Source organism: Felis catus, chromosome A3 (assembly GCF_018350175.1).
Source record: "Felis catus isolate Fca126 chromosome A3, F.catus_Fca126_mat1.0, whole genome shotgun sequence".
NCBI classification, from domain to species: domain Eukaryota; kingdom Metazoa; phylum Chordata; class Mammalia; order Carnivora; family Felidae; genus Felis; species Felis catus.
The window spans coordinates 91,017,723-91,032,388 of record NC_058370.1 but is presented as its reverse complement, the minus strand read 5'-3'; the positions used below and the strand labels follow the sequence as shown (position 1 = coordinate 91,032,388).

Sequence of the window (14,666 nt, the reverse complement as noted above, 5' to 3'; positions counted from 1 at the left end):
GCACAGAGAAGGAAACAATCAGCAAAACTAAAGGCAATTGACAGAATGGGAGAAGATATTTGCAAACAACATATCATATAAAGGGTTAGTATCCAAAATCTATGAACTTATCAAACTCAACACCCAGTAAACAAATAACCCAGTGAAAAAATGGGCAAAAGACATGAACAGACATTTTTCCAAAGACATCCAGATGGCTAACAGACACATGAAAAAGTGTTCAACATTGGTCATCATCAGGGAAATACAAATCAAAACCACAATGAGATACCACACCTCACACCTGTCAGAATGGCTAAGCTTAACAACTCAGGTAACAACAGATGTTGGCAAGGAAGCAGTGAAAGAAGAACCCTTTTGCATCACTGGTGGGAATGCAAACTGGTTTAGCCACTCTGGAAAACAGTATGGAGGTTCCTCAAAAAATTAAAACCCTACCCTATGACCCAGCAATTGCACCATTAGGTATTTATCCAAAGGATACAGGAGTGCTGATTCGAAGAGGCACATGCACGCCAATATTTATAGCAGCACTATTAACAACAGCTTGGAAAGAGTATGGAAAGAGCCCAAATGTCCATCAACTTATGAATGGATAAAGAAGATGTGATGTATGTGTACACACACACACACACACACATAAATACACAATGGGATATTACTCGGCGATGAAAAAGAATGAAATCTTGTCATTTACAACAACGTGGATGGAACTAGAGTGCATAATGCTAAGCCAGGTAAGTCAGTCAGAGAAAGACAAATATTATATGATTTCGTTCATATGTAGAATTCAAGATACAAAACAGATGAACATTGGGGCACCTGGGTGCCTCAGTCGGTTAAGCGTCCAACTTCAGCTCAGGTCGTGATCTTGCAGTCCGTGAGTTCGAGCCCCACGTCAGGCTCTGTGTTGAAAGCTCGGAGCCTGGAGCTGCTTCGGATTCTGTGTCTCCCTCTCTCTCTCTGCTCCTCCCTCCCTCACACTCTTTCTCTCTCTCAAAAATAAATAGACATTAAAAAAAATGAAAACAAAAACAAAACAAAACAAAGAAATAATAAAAACTCAATGTTGTCTACAAAACTTTCCATATTTAGGTTCTTCTAACCTTTCTAGTCCCATTTCATCTGTGTGCTCAAGCCATACAGATTTTGTTTCCAGTCTATAGCAATTCTGCCATGAAAGTTTTTCTCATCTTCCTTCAAATTGCAAAAGTCTTCCCCTATCAACTCATCTTCCCACAGAAGAGGTTAAGTTACACATACCACTGAACACCTGTCCTTCATAGTATTGATCACAGGTTGCAATTCTGCATTTACCTATGCGATTATTTGATCAACATTTGACTTCTCTCTTCCCCCCATCCTCCACAATAAGCTCCTTTAAGGGAGTGTCTCTGTCCACTTTTGTTCATTGAGTCTGTGGTACAATACCTAGCACTTAGTGGGTGCTTAATAAATATTTAGTGAATGAATGAATCACTAACTGTGGCTCATCTGGAATTGCCAGCCCCTAAGAAAGCATGTCAGAACCCGGAGAAAGAATTGTTATTTGGAAATGTCTACCAAGGGTACTAGCACTATTGACTCTCAAACAGCACGGGGGTTAGAGGCACCGATCCCCCTGTGCAGTTGAAAATCCATACAAGCAGCACCTTACACAACTATGCTAAGCTTGCAACCTGCATCTATAAGGTTTGCCTCCACTATACTAAACATTGTGAACCCATGTGCCTTCCTGGGCCAAGATGATAATACACATCAGAGCCCAGCAATCTATGGTCTGTGGGCCAAGTCCAGCCTGCCACCTGTTTTGTGAATAAGGCCATGTGTTTATGTATTTTCTATGTAACTTAAAGGTGACTTTAGCAAAGATTTATCATTATGGAAAGAAAAGCACTATGTCTCAGGATTGCTTTTATTGCTATTTACACTATTCTTGTGTAATCATGTGACAAGGAAGAAATAATCAGTGACCCAATTAATAAATCAATAAGTAGTAATTAAGATGAAAATTATCTACAAATGAGAAAATAAGTAATTTGACCTCGTACAAAGATGGGACAAACAGTGTCTGATAAGAAGTTCCCCCAAATATATATTTTGAATGAAGTAAGGTAAGGTAAAATTATAAGAACAGAAAATACTTATTTGGTTATGGAGGAATTTGGTGAGGTGAGGCCTCCCTCAAGTACGTGTAAGTTAAAGAAATAAAGTTATGCTTTATTTGTAGAGAATTAAACCCTACAACTACACAAAACAGATCAGAACAGATATAAAGTCATCTTAAGGAAAAAGAATAAGTCTGAAAGTTTAAGCAAAGAAAAAGATTTAAAGGGTCATCAAAGCAGGACTGGTTGGCAATGAAAGCATAGAAAAAGGGGCATCATGATGGTAAACATCAGCAGAGCCCTTTTAAGAAATGCCCACTAGAGATGGCCTCTCAGCTAATGGTTGTAAATATTCTGGTGCCATAGGTATGGCCATACTTACAGTAAAAAATGACCGTGTCAGGCTTTCTCGGCTTAATGCCCCTATAAATTTCAATCATCTAACTTGTTCCCCTCATTTGGATTCCATGCTCACGAAGCAACCTGCTGATAATTTGCCTTCCTCAGAGGTCTGTCTTCAGTGAAAGAACCTGCCAGCCATGTGGAGACAAATATTCCAGACACAGAAGTGGTTCTAATCCTCTTGTGAATTGATAAGTAGACATTCTGGTTTCATGCATCAGCTCTGAGCTTAATTAAAAAGAGAACAATGAGGTGGATCCACACTCAGTGTGTTGACAGATCCAGTTTCTAAACCAGTGGGGTGTGGACCAGACCCTTGGCAGAGGGAATGCCACCCTGTGAGGTATCTTGGGAGATGACCAAATACTCACCCTCTTATATCCCTGCATTGCCTTTGCAATGAAATTCCTCTAAGATTTGTATCTGTCTGGTGACTCTGAGAGCATTGATTTATAGGGAAGGAACCAGATGTGGATTGGTAGATCTCTGATCCTGATTAGAGAAAGGATACTAGAGTGAATTCAGAGCAAAAACGACCCTTTTCACTAACCAGCTAAAGCAACTCCTAATGTAATCGGTGCCTGAACATGTTATTTGATTTTTTAGTTAATTTTGATCAACAAAATGCCATTTGTATCTCTGGGTTGTGATTATTAAGTATCTTTTCATATCTGTCAATTTTCTCCACTATAAAATGAGGATAATAACACTTCTTATTGACTTACTAATCATTCATTCAACAAATATTTATTGAGTGCCCACTATGTGAGAGGCACCATGCCAGGCACTGGTGATATTGGGGAAATAGAGATGGTACTGGGGAAATTGGCTTCTAACGGGGCAGACATAATTTAAACCAGTTGTGTTGGTCTGACTAGGCTGCCATAACAAAATACCATAGATTAGGTGGCTTAAACAACAAAAATTTATTTCTCACAGTTCTGGAGGCTGTGAAATCCAAAATCAAGATGTTGGTTTATTTGTTTCCTACTGAGAGCTCTCTTCTGGGCCTATAGACAGCAACCTTTTCACTGTGTGTGCACATTACCTCTTATTTGTGCATGCACAGAGAGAGCTCTTTGGTGTTTTGTCTTATAAGGACACTAATCCTATCGGATCAGGGCCCCACTCTTATGACTTCCTTTCACCTTAATTACTTCTGTTAAAGACCCCGTCTCCAAATATAGTCACCTCTATAAAGATTCTATATCCAAATAAGGTCATATTTTGAGGTACTAGGGGTTAGGACTTCAACATATACATTTGGGAGGACACACATTATTAATACCAACTGAATCCACCGTAGCTACACCTTGATTTCAGATGTCTAGCCTCCAGACCCAGTCTATGGCACTTTGTTATGGCAGCCCTAGCAAACGAATACACTAGTGTTTTAGGGTCCAACCTTAGTATCAATATCCTCTCCATCAATTTACTCAAGTAAACAACGCTCCTTAAGGCCTGCCCTGATATACCAGGACTCTCAAAGTCCTCATGTGGATCAGCCTTTCTCTCCACCATGGCTGTCCCTTCGTTGTTAATGCACTCCCCTTACTGTCCATATGACTACCACCTCCTTGGGAACTAGGAATTAAATGAGTGAGACTCAAAGTTTTGAAAATATAATGAAATCTTGGATTTTTTTCTTGCTTTTATTTCCTTTTTTTTTTATTGTTTTATTGCTGTCAAATGATCCTGTATTGAAATATTCTCCTTTGTAGTTCTTAACTAGCTAGGCATTCCACTGAACCACTATTGATGTCATCTATGATGTCATGAGGGTGGCAGACATCAACATTATAGCCCACAGACTGGGTGGTCCCCAGAATCTCTTTAATGTTTCCAGATAGTCCTCTGGCTAAAAATCGGTGCCACATCTGCCAGGCAATGTTGACAATCTCATCAAAAGTGATATTTCCACTGTGTTTAATGTTTTTCTGCTTCTTTCTGTCTCTTGGAAGTTCCTTGAGGACTTTGATAATCAGGGCAGAAGCAAGAGATACCACTTCAGTCTGGAGCTGTCTGTTCCGAATGATCAGTTTCACTGTAATCCTCAGACCCTGCCAATCACCAGTTGCTTTGGCGATATCATCACCAATCTTTTTTGGAGACAGACACAATGGGACAATCTTTGGGGCCAGGACAGATGTGGCACCCACTTCGCCATCGGTGCACCTCAGGTATACAACTTTGATTGCATTGGGGTCGAGCTTAGGCGGCATGGTGGAGGCCACTGGTGTAGGATACACCTAGATTCAGGACAAGCAAAGACTGTTGCACCCTCACCTCCTCTGAGACAAAAGTCAAAAGTGCTTTTCTTTGTTTCTGAAACTAAGATAGTACCAGGGAAGAATGGAAAGGAAAGCTTACTATAAAAAAATTACTAACTCTAATGGGGATTGACTATTAAGGAGTAAAGAGAAATCTAGGGCTCCCTGGGTGGCTGTGTCGGTTAAGCCTCCAACTCTTGATCTCAGCTCAGGTCTTGATCTCAGGATCGCAAGTTCAAGCCCCGCATTGGGCTCTGCACTGGGCATGAAGCCTACTTTAAAAAAAAAAAAAAAAAAAAAAGGAAAGTGTAAAGAATAGACGAATTGCATGTATAGGGAGGAGTCACTACCCCCAGGGCTAGATAAAAAAACCCAAGGGTGGAACGAACATGGGACACCACCCTTACCACTGGACCTGAAATTGAAACCTTGTTGGACAGGGTGCAGACCTATGACTCAATGAGCAGTGAAGTCATTGACGTGTCTGCTGGAAAGACTTGCTGGCAACTCACCTTTTGGGTGCTTTGGGAAGATGCCTTTGAAGAAGTGTTGCACACTGCCCCGCCACTGTATGCTACAAAAGCCTCCTCCAAAAAAAGCTCATAGGAACCAGGAAATGCCCCCTTTTTCCTCTAGTTCCCTCTACTAATGAAGCATAACATCCTATCATCTGGCTAAGGAGGAACGTGCCAACATCACCATCAAGTAGTGAAGTTGGATTTGGAGCTGAGAGGCAACAGACTAATAACAGCACATTAACCCTGGTTAGATCGAATCCCATGCCTATGCTACGCTGACACTCATGCAGTTATGTGTGAATAGAGAAAACAGTATCAATAACAAAAACCAAACTGACTGGTCTCACTAGTCTTGTCAGTCTCAAGTGGGTGTCAGGGCAGCCAGCAATCCTACCACATTTCCCTGGCCTGCTCCCTCACCTCCTCAGCCAGATGGTGATTCCTCACTCTCATCTCCTCAAATTCGTATCACCTTCTCACCATACACTCACTGTGCCACTGACCTCACTTCCTGTTTCATGGAGAAAATAGAAGCACTGAGAAGAGAGCTTCTGCCAACTCACCACCACACCTACACACCGGGTAGCACCTGTACCCACATACTCTGCCTTCCTACCTGCTACCAGGCTGAGATGCCCATGCCCCTCTCCATGGCCAGCCCCACAACCTCTCTCTATTAGATTCCCATCCCTTCTTTCCTACTCGAGGAAACTGCTCTCGCTCCTACAACATCAACTTTTCCTCCCTCTGCTGAACCATTCCTTTCAGCATACACTTAAAAAAAAAAAGGCAACTCTTCACCCCACACACCCCTCCAACTTCTGCCTCGTCTCTTTGCTCTTATTTACAGCAAAAGTCTTTTTAAAACTTAGTCTATATTCATTGTCTCCAATTTTTGTCTTCTCAGTCCCTCTTGCACTTACTCCAATGAGGTATTTATTGCCACCAGTCCACTGCAAGAATTTTCAAGACCACCAGTGACCAAGGGCACCCCTGCTGTGCAGAGCCCTGGAAAAGCATTTTGTCAGGGTCCTTGTCTATCTAAACAATTTGACTTTAAAATGTATTTCAAAATGTATTGGCTCATGTGAGATGTTGACATCAATCAATGAAGATTTAGAATCATCAGTAGCAAAGAGGCATTTACATATTTGTTTACTGTTCTATCACTACATGTGAAGATTTTTCATAGAGTCCAGGCACCAAGTGGTTCTGTTCAGATGCAGGAAACATCTCTTTGTGCTCTTTTGGCTAATGTTCTATCTCTTCCAGCAAGAAAAAGACAGCAACACTGTTACTGCTCACAGTGTCATGCTTTGAAACCTGTTTGTATTGAAACAAGATGGTTTGGGATTTGGACTGTTTGTTTTTCTTTTGTGCCTCTGCAGTTCTCTGATACCATTTATTTAATGCTGATTGCCTCATTACTTATGACGTTGCATCATCCATCATGGCAGCTGTGCATGCTGGCTTCCAACCACTCTATCAAAGGCTATTTCTGTGCTTCATTGATGAAGACCAAATAATGCAAGCCTTACCCAGAAAATGCAGGAAAATATGAATGATAATCCATTTTCTGATTATGTTAAATTTTCTGATTGGAATTTTACAGTATTAACATAGAACAACATGTCTTCAAACCACATATTCTCTTTAATTCCTCAGACCATAATCACTGCATGTTTAGAAGCCAGGGTTGCCTGTACTCCTGCTTCCACGTACCACTACCAACAGGGAGGAAAGGCAGGGAGACATGGAAAGAGCAAGAAAAAACAGTCTCGTTCACATAAGGAATGTCCATTCCTTTTTGGGGGTCACCATACAGCCAGCCTTCTGGAGTCCCCACCCAAATAAGCACTCCTTAGCCAGTTCGAGAAGCAACAGAAGTCAGGGTATGGGGCCAGTGCTCTATAGCAGCATCCTGTGGCGGAGAAGGCAAGAATGGCTGCAGCTTGCAGGCTGGCCAGGGCACCATTTGCTTAGACAGAAGCCTGGGGGAGCTCTGCTCAGACTTGCACAGGCCCCCAGTGTTCCAGCAACACATGTGAAGGAGGCAGGCTTCCAGAGATGAACACTGGGCCCCCTGCCCTCTCTTGGCTGATGATAGGGGCAGGAGGGGGGCAGGGGAAGAGAGAGCTGGTTACATATTAATTCTAGAAAAGCCCAAATGTGATGTTTCTTCACCTTGTTGCACTCGTTAATTTTAGGCTTCTTCCCAGCTCTGCCCACCACCATCCCCTCTCCTATACTCAGACGTCTTGAGTTTACTACCCTTCATTTTAATACCTAATACATTTCTTTATTTAAACCTTTTCCTAAGGAGAAATTCAGATAAATGTAGAAGCAGATGGAAGAGTACAGTGAACACCCTCCCTCCCCCCACCCCCCCCCACCCCCCGCCATGTGCCCTTCATCAAAGCTCAGTACCATCAGCTCAGAGTCAATCTTATTCTGGCCAAACTCCCACCTATATCTCCCCTCCTATATTGAGGCAAGCCCAAGTTTGATTTCATCAATAAATATTTCAGTGTATGTCTCTTAAAAATGATCCTTTAAAAAAATATGACCTCGATGCTCTTACCACATCTAGATTTTAGAAAACACCTTAACATCATCAAATATGCAGCCAGTGTTCTCATTTCCATATCTACTAAGTACCACTCATGGTGCTTTGGGAAGGGCACTGGGAGAAGAGCAATCTGTGACAGGACAGCAGTGGACCTGGCCATGGCCCAGACCACGTGGGTGCCAAAGGTTTGAATGGGGGAGGAAATGGTGAGAGATGTCGCATGAGGACCATAGGTGAGTATCGAGCAGAGGGAGATGGAATTCTCCCCCATTCCTTCCCAGCCCAATGGGGGAAAGGGGGGTGGTGGGGGACTTGAGGAAAAAAGGGTTGTGAGAGAATAACCAAGTGAATTTTTCTCCTTGAATGCTGGGTAGTTTTTATTATCAGTGAAGAGAAGTGTATAAGTGTCATCTTGGCAGGTTCGGAGGATAAAACTGAATTTCCTCAGGAGGTAACCAATGTGCTGGGGAGGAGACAGGGCAGAAAGAAGTGTTGGATTTGGTTAGTGAATAAGTGTCAAGACCTAACACTGCCCCTTTGGAGAGGGAGACATAAAGGGAAAAGCATGTAGACTTTGTCCTCGCACCAACCTAGGCTTAGAGGTGTGCCAGTTACCAGCTGTGTGACCTGGAGCAACTACTTAACCTTTCTGAGCCTATTCCCTTATCTTAGAACATAAAAGGCCCATAAAGGAATAGATCCAGGAACACAGGTGAAATGCCTCATCAACCCTTAGCCAGGGAGAGCACAGCCACCTGTCAGTTCTTCCCCATCCTCTGTCTTTTTTCCGTTGATGTCTAGATGCAGTCACACAGGTAGCTAAGGAGGCCAGGCTCTCAGAGGGCTCACTGTGACAGAGATTCTCACGTCTTTGTCTACCAGGCCGTGTGGTCCAGATGGCTTTCACACAGGTGGGAACTCCAGCCTTTCTCCTCCACTCAAGAAAACCTTCCAGAATGCAAGCGAGGCTGGAGAAATGTCGTCTGGGACTGGGATGTTATGGGATAGCTGAGGACAGCAATGGTGGCTGGCCAATGGAAAGGGCAGGAGAGGCAGCAGATCTGAGGCATCAGGGTGATCGGATAGCCCTGGAAGCTCTGCAAAGCGGGGAGCTATGTCTAAGACCTAGCACAGAGCTTCAACGGGGTGTGACCTGTACAGTCTCACCCAGTCCTGTGCTTGGAAGGGCCTGCACTTGATTTAATGCTTTGCTGTCACCATCTTGGAATTGTTAAAAATCTTAACAGGGACCCCACATGTTCATTTTGCACAAATCAGGTGGCCAGTCCTACCTGCCACCAACCTTCCAGATGTGTGAACTCCTGCAGCATCCCCAGGGAAGAGAGAAAGCAGACTCCAGCTGATCCAGCCTGGCAGACTTGGAGAGCAGGTGTTGACGAGGAGACAGAAAAGTTGAGGGACCATCACAGGGTTCCAGTGATCACCCATGACATCTAGGATGGGTGGGGAAGGAAGCAAAGCCAGCAGGGGACTGATGTATTAGAAGAAAAGGAAAGTGGGGCGCCACGGTGGTTCAGTCAGTCGAGCGTATGACTTTGGCTCAGGTCATGATCTCACGGTTTGTGAGTTCGAGCCCCACGTCAGGCTCTGTGCTGACAGCTCAGAGCGTGGAGTCTGCTATGGATTCTGTGTCTCCCTCTCTCTCTCTGCCCCTCCCCTGCTCGTGCTCTGTCTCTGTCTCTCAAAAATGAATAAACATTAAAATTGTTTTTAAAAAAAGGGAAGAAGAAAAGGGAAGAGTCTAGAGTCTGCAGGTCTTATAGACACCACTAATTGGACTGAAGTAGAAGTGTGACTGACCAGAACGAGTGATTTTATTATTTACTGATAATAAAACCTACCTAGCACTCAAGCTGGGGCTTAAAGATTTCAGAGGTGGAGCAGATGGTATGGCTGGGCTGTGGCCTCAGAAAGCAGAGCTTAGTGGAGGACCAGGCAAGCTGCAGCTGTAGATGATGGGGTCAGGATGGTGATGGGAAAGTGTGGGGAGAATGGGGGCAGTGTGTCAGTTGGTTGTATAATAATCAAGTGCAGCAGAGTCCTTGATATCCAGAAGTCTAGGCAGCAGGCAGCTCTGGGGAAGTTAATCAGTAAGCACGGAGGGCCCAGCACTATGCAAGTGTTCTGGGACAAAACTGGGGAGGGGAATGCCTGAGCCCCAACAGGTTTTCAGTGCCAAGATTGATGGACCAAAAAAAAAAACAAAAAAACCCAATAATAGTAATGGGACACCAGAAAAAAAGCCAGGCAAGCTGCCTGGGAAGACAGGGAAAAGGCTGGCATCTCCATTTCCGCTACGTGTCCCTGGGTACCTACTTGGCACATCCCCCTCCCAACACTTTGGTCTCCCTTGACAGCAGGAGGCTCCTGAAAGGCAGATGCTCTGTTTCATTCACCCGCTTAGCCCTAAGGCAAAGGAAATACTTGGCACATGGTAGGTGCTGAGAATAAATGCAGTCTGGTTGGCTGGGCATTAGATAGTTGGACAGCTAGATGGCCACTCAGCTCAATAGTGAGAGAGAAGCCGGCTTGCAGAGTGAAAAGCCTGCATATTCTGGTACCAGTCGGCCGGGGTTCTAACCCTACCTGGGCTACTTGTTAAATGAGCAATCTTGGCCAAGTTATTTAACCTCTTATACCTGAGTTTCCTCACTACAAAATGTAAATTTTAACTTTTTTAATCTTATAATGAGCCTTTGAATTAATGTATATAAAGTACTTAGAACAGTGCTTGACACCTAGCAAGTGTGGTGGACAAGTCATGCACTTGTTATCATTATTTTGACCAATAAATAACATTTTGCGTGTGTGCATGTTGCAGCTGTTAGCCACGGGCAGAGATGTGCCTCCGTCACTTGCTTACACCGGAGGCTTAGATAACACCCAAGAGGCACCGGAAGGCAGCAGCCCCTTCCTCCCTCCCTAGTTAACATTCCTAAAATATCTGCAAGGAGGCCCAAATGCACAGGGAGGCCATGCACCTCTGACACAGGCGGCACTTTTGTGGAGAAAAGGCAGCGTGGCCACCCAGAGGCGGGGACCTGGCCTCGCCCCAAGTGCCCGCTCCTCTGGGCGGCGGGCGCCACCTGGAGGCCGTCTCAAGAAATGCGGGGATGCTTCAGGCACTTGGGAAGGTGGCAGAGTCCATGCCTTCAATTTTATCCTTTTTTTTTTTTTTTTTTTTTAGTTGAGCCACTGTTGTGTGTTAGACTGTGATAACATGGGTAGTAAAAAGCTAACGTCTCGTCTCCCACGACATTTGTGGCTTAATGGAGAAGACAGACCCCCAACAAATAATTCAATGTGCATCACTAAGGGCTGGAAAGAGATAGATACAAAGGAGGGAATAACCGAACTGGCCATCCCCAAGGTGTTTATTAGTGCCAGAGGCCGTTCAAGGCACTAAAAATAAAGGAACAAAACAAGCTCCTGCTCATGAGGAGCTCATCGCGGGAGGGACAGACAGGCAAACTTAGAGGTAGGGGACAGACCTAAGAATGAGCTGTGCTGACAGCTCAGAGCCTGGAGCCTGCTTCGGATTCTGTGTCTCCCTGTCTTTCTGCCCCTCTCCTGCTTGTGCTCTATCTCAAAAATAAATAAGCTCTAAAAAAATTTTTTTAACAAAGTAAAAAAGAATGAGCCGGCCCAGGATCAGAGGTGTGCAGAGTGAGGTCAGGGACATCCTCCAGGAAAACGTATTACTTAACTTGAATTTTAAAGAATGGGCAGAATTTCTCAGGGAGGTGAAGGCGGGGTATCTTTTGTGAAATTGTGGAAGCAAAAAGAAAAGACATGGGTTGGAGAGTGGCAAGTTTCTGTGTCTGAACTACAAGGAGGGTGGAAGGGAAGTGCTGAGACACGGAGCTAGAAAAGGAGTTTGGAGCCAGATCGTGAAGGGCTCCATCTGATGAGTGAAGAAGTTCGGTTCAGAGCCAGAGGGCAACAGGGACCACCCAAGGTTCTACAGCAGAGACCTGCGCGGTGGAAAGCTCAGCGCGAAACGCAGAAGAGAGGGCAGGTGAGGATACTAGCAGCTCAAACTCTCAGGTGCCGAGAAACAGCTGAGCACTTGGCACCCTCTAAATGCATCAATGGGGTAAGTACTATTATTATTCCAATTTTACCACTGGGCAAAAACAGGTATCCGTCAAGTGCCGGCTGCCCTGAAGCTAGGTTCCAGCTCATGGGCCGGCTGCGGGGCTTGAACTCTTCTATGGCTGCGAGCAGAGTCAGCTGCGCCAGGGAGCGGAGGGCTAGAGCCAATTCCCGCTCAGTGGGGGCAATCAACACTACATAATGACTGTCCAGTCTGCAAGATGAAGAACAGCAAAGAGCTGATGGCTAGATTATTAGGAAAAGTTCGCTTTTGAGATAATAAGTTGTTAGACCTGCAAAAAACCTTATTGCTCATCCAGAACAACCCCCTGTTCTGCCTTCCATTCGGGCACTGAATCAATGCACGGGAGTCTGAGCCACCTCCTCCTTCCCCTCCACCCCTCCACCCCTCCACCCTAACCCCGCCCGCCAGAAGGCAGGGGCCCTGAACCTTCCGAAGTGCAAGCGTCTGCAGGATCAGCAGCCTTATGAGACACCACTTCATCCATTGGCTCCTCTCGCACTACGTGAACAATTTTTTCTCTCTCTTTTTCTACTGAAGGAAACATGCACGTGTTCCCAAAACATGTGTATGTACTATAATTTTTTCCATCTGGAAAAAAGTTTTTAATTTAAAAATTCCTTTGACCCGAAACTTCTCCCACAGCCATCATTCTATTACATCAATTCTCTTCAAAAGAGTTTATACTCAGACTGCACTTTCCCTCCTCCTAATCTTTCTTGAACCCACTTCAATCAGTTTCATTCCCCTGATGCCACCAGAATTGCTCTTGTTGAGGTTACTAATCACTCCACATTGCAATCTCAAGTCAGTTGAGAGTTCTTACCTTGGTGACCTGTCAGCAGCATCCGACACAGTTGTGAGTCTTCCTTTGGTGGCTTAAAGCTGTCTACACTTTTCTCTACCTGCACTCACTTCCTAGTGATCTTACCTGGCCTCCTGCTCACAACTCCCGAGTGTATTAAATGTCCAGCCTGACTTTTCCCCAGAAATCAGATCTGTGTATCCAACTGCTGATTCAACGTCTGCACTTGGATGCCTGATGCAGGATATGAAGTTCAAACTCATTGTATCCAAAAAGAAGCTCAGAACTCTCCCCTCAAAACCCACTCCTCCCACACTCCCTCTTATCTCAAGAAATGAAAAACTCATCTTGCGGTTGCTCAGAACACATCCTGTTATCTGAATTTGTCAGGATACATTCGGTTATGCTGCAATAACAAAGACCCCCAAATCTCAGGGGCAAACACAACAAATGTTTATTTTGTTGCTCATGTCTAGCCTAAGTTCGTCGGAGCTCTACACCTCATGTTCACTTAGGGACCCGACCAAATATTTCCACAGTCTTTGAGGCAGGAGAAGGCATGTTGCAAGGTCTCGCTCTCACACTTCAATGCCATACACTTCTCTTCTGCTCATATCTTGTTGTCCAAAGCAAGTCGTGTGGCTTGAAAATGCAACAGGTGAAAATGCAAATCTATGTGCCAAAAAAAGAAAACAGCCCAAATACCATGCACAGCCCCCACTCTCCCCCAGCCCTCTCCTCCCCAGCACTGCACTTGCCATCCACCAGTAGTCCTGGCCTTACTTTCAAAATCATCCAGTCTGACCTCTTCGAACACCTCCGCCAAGGCACCCACATCCTTCACCTGGATCATTGCGATAGCTTCTTTACTGAACTTTCTGCTTCTGCCCTTGCTCCCCTTAGTCTATTCTCAGCACAGAGAATCACCTGAGTGATTCTTTTAAACACGCCCCCTCTCTTCTCAGACCCTTCCAGTAAGGTAATAAATAAGTCTAATAAAAGAAGACTTAATACAAGTGTTTATGGGGGAAAGGTGTGTTGCCAAAAAATCCACAAGGGCTAGAGCTCCTCCAGTGACTTCATCCCCAGCACCTGCTCTGGTCTCAGCTCAGCTTTCAGAGGTAAACCCCAGCCTTACCTCCAGCTTCCTCCTCAGACCCAGAAGCAGGATCTCGACTTCCTGTGCCAGCAGAGCCTGGCCTCAGCATGGACTGTAGTGCTGACCAGCTGACTCTCCCCAGGTCTTTCTGCAGCACATGGCCTGGCCATGCCTCATCACAGTGTCCTGCATCACAGACAGCCACAAGGAGCAGCACAGCAAGGACACAGCCTAATTGGAATCAAAAGTCATCAATTCCTTCGCAGTTCCACCCAGTTTGCAGGAGTAAAGGACTTTGCTAAGAATGTGTACAGGTTGCCCAAGAAAGTATCTCCAAATGTACTCAACCTGGGCTGATGCAGAACCTCACAAAGCACCCTGTGCTGATCCTTGAGTCCTACGCTTGGGAGGCCCCCAACTTCATGCCCCCACTGTGGACTCAGCTCCAGAATGGCTATATGAGCATCAAAGCTACATCAGCACTTTTACGGAGCCCCTGGGAAGGCCATGGGCTGATATTCAGGCTTCAGACAGTGAAGTGTCTGTGCATAACACCAAATGCATTGTAGTTAACCTGATCATGAACCTGTTTCAGACCCACAGGGGTGATTCAGGACATCCTGCTGGTAACTGCCTCCTCCCTTCATCATTATTTATTCTGTCTATTCATGATTCCCACCAGAATAAAAACATACTGTAACTCCTCCCACCTTGAAAACTAACCTGTCATCGCTGTACCCCTGCTCACATATCTGTG

At 44.9% G+C, this 14,666-nt stretch overlaps 1 protein-coding gene across 1 annotated transcript; it reads right to left on the bottom strand.

Moving 5' to 3' along the window:
* Positions 1-995: 995 nt before the first annotated feature.
* LOC123384218 (60S ribosomal protein L12-like) lies at positions 996-5,042 on the bottom strand. Its single transcript, XM_045053332.1, has one exon. The coding sequence runs from the start codon at positions 4,730-4,732 to the stop codon at positions 4,235-4,237; it is 498 nt and encodes a 165-aa protein (XP_044909267.1). The 5' UTR covers positions 4,733-5,042; the 3' UTR covers positions 996-4,234.
* Positions 5,043-14,666: the final 9,624 nt, after the last annotated feature.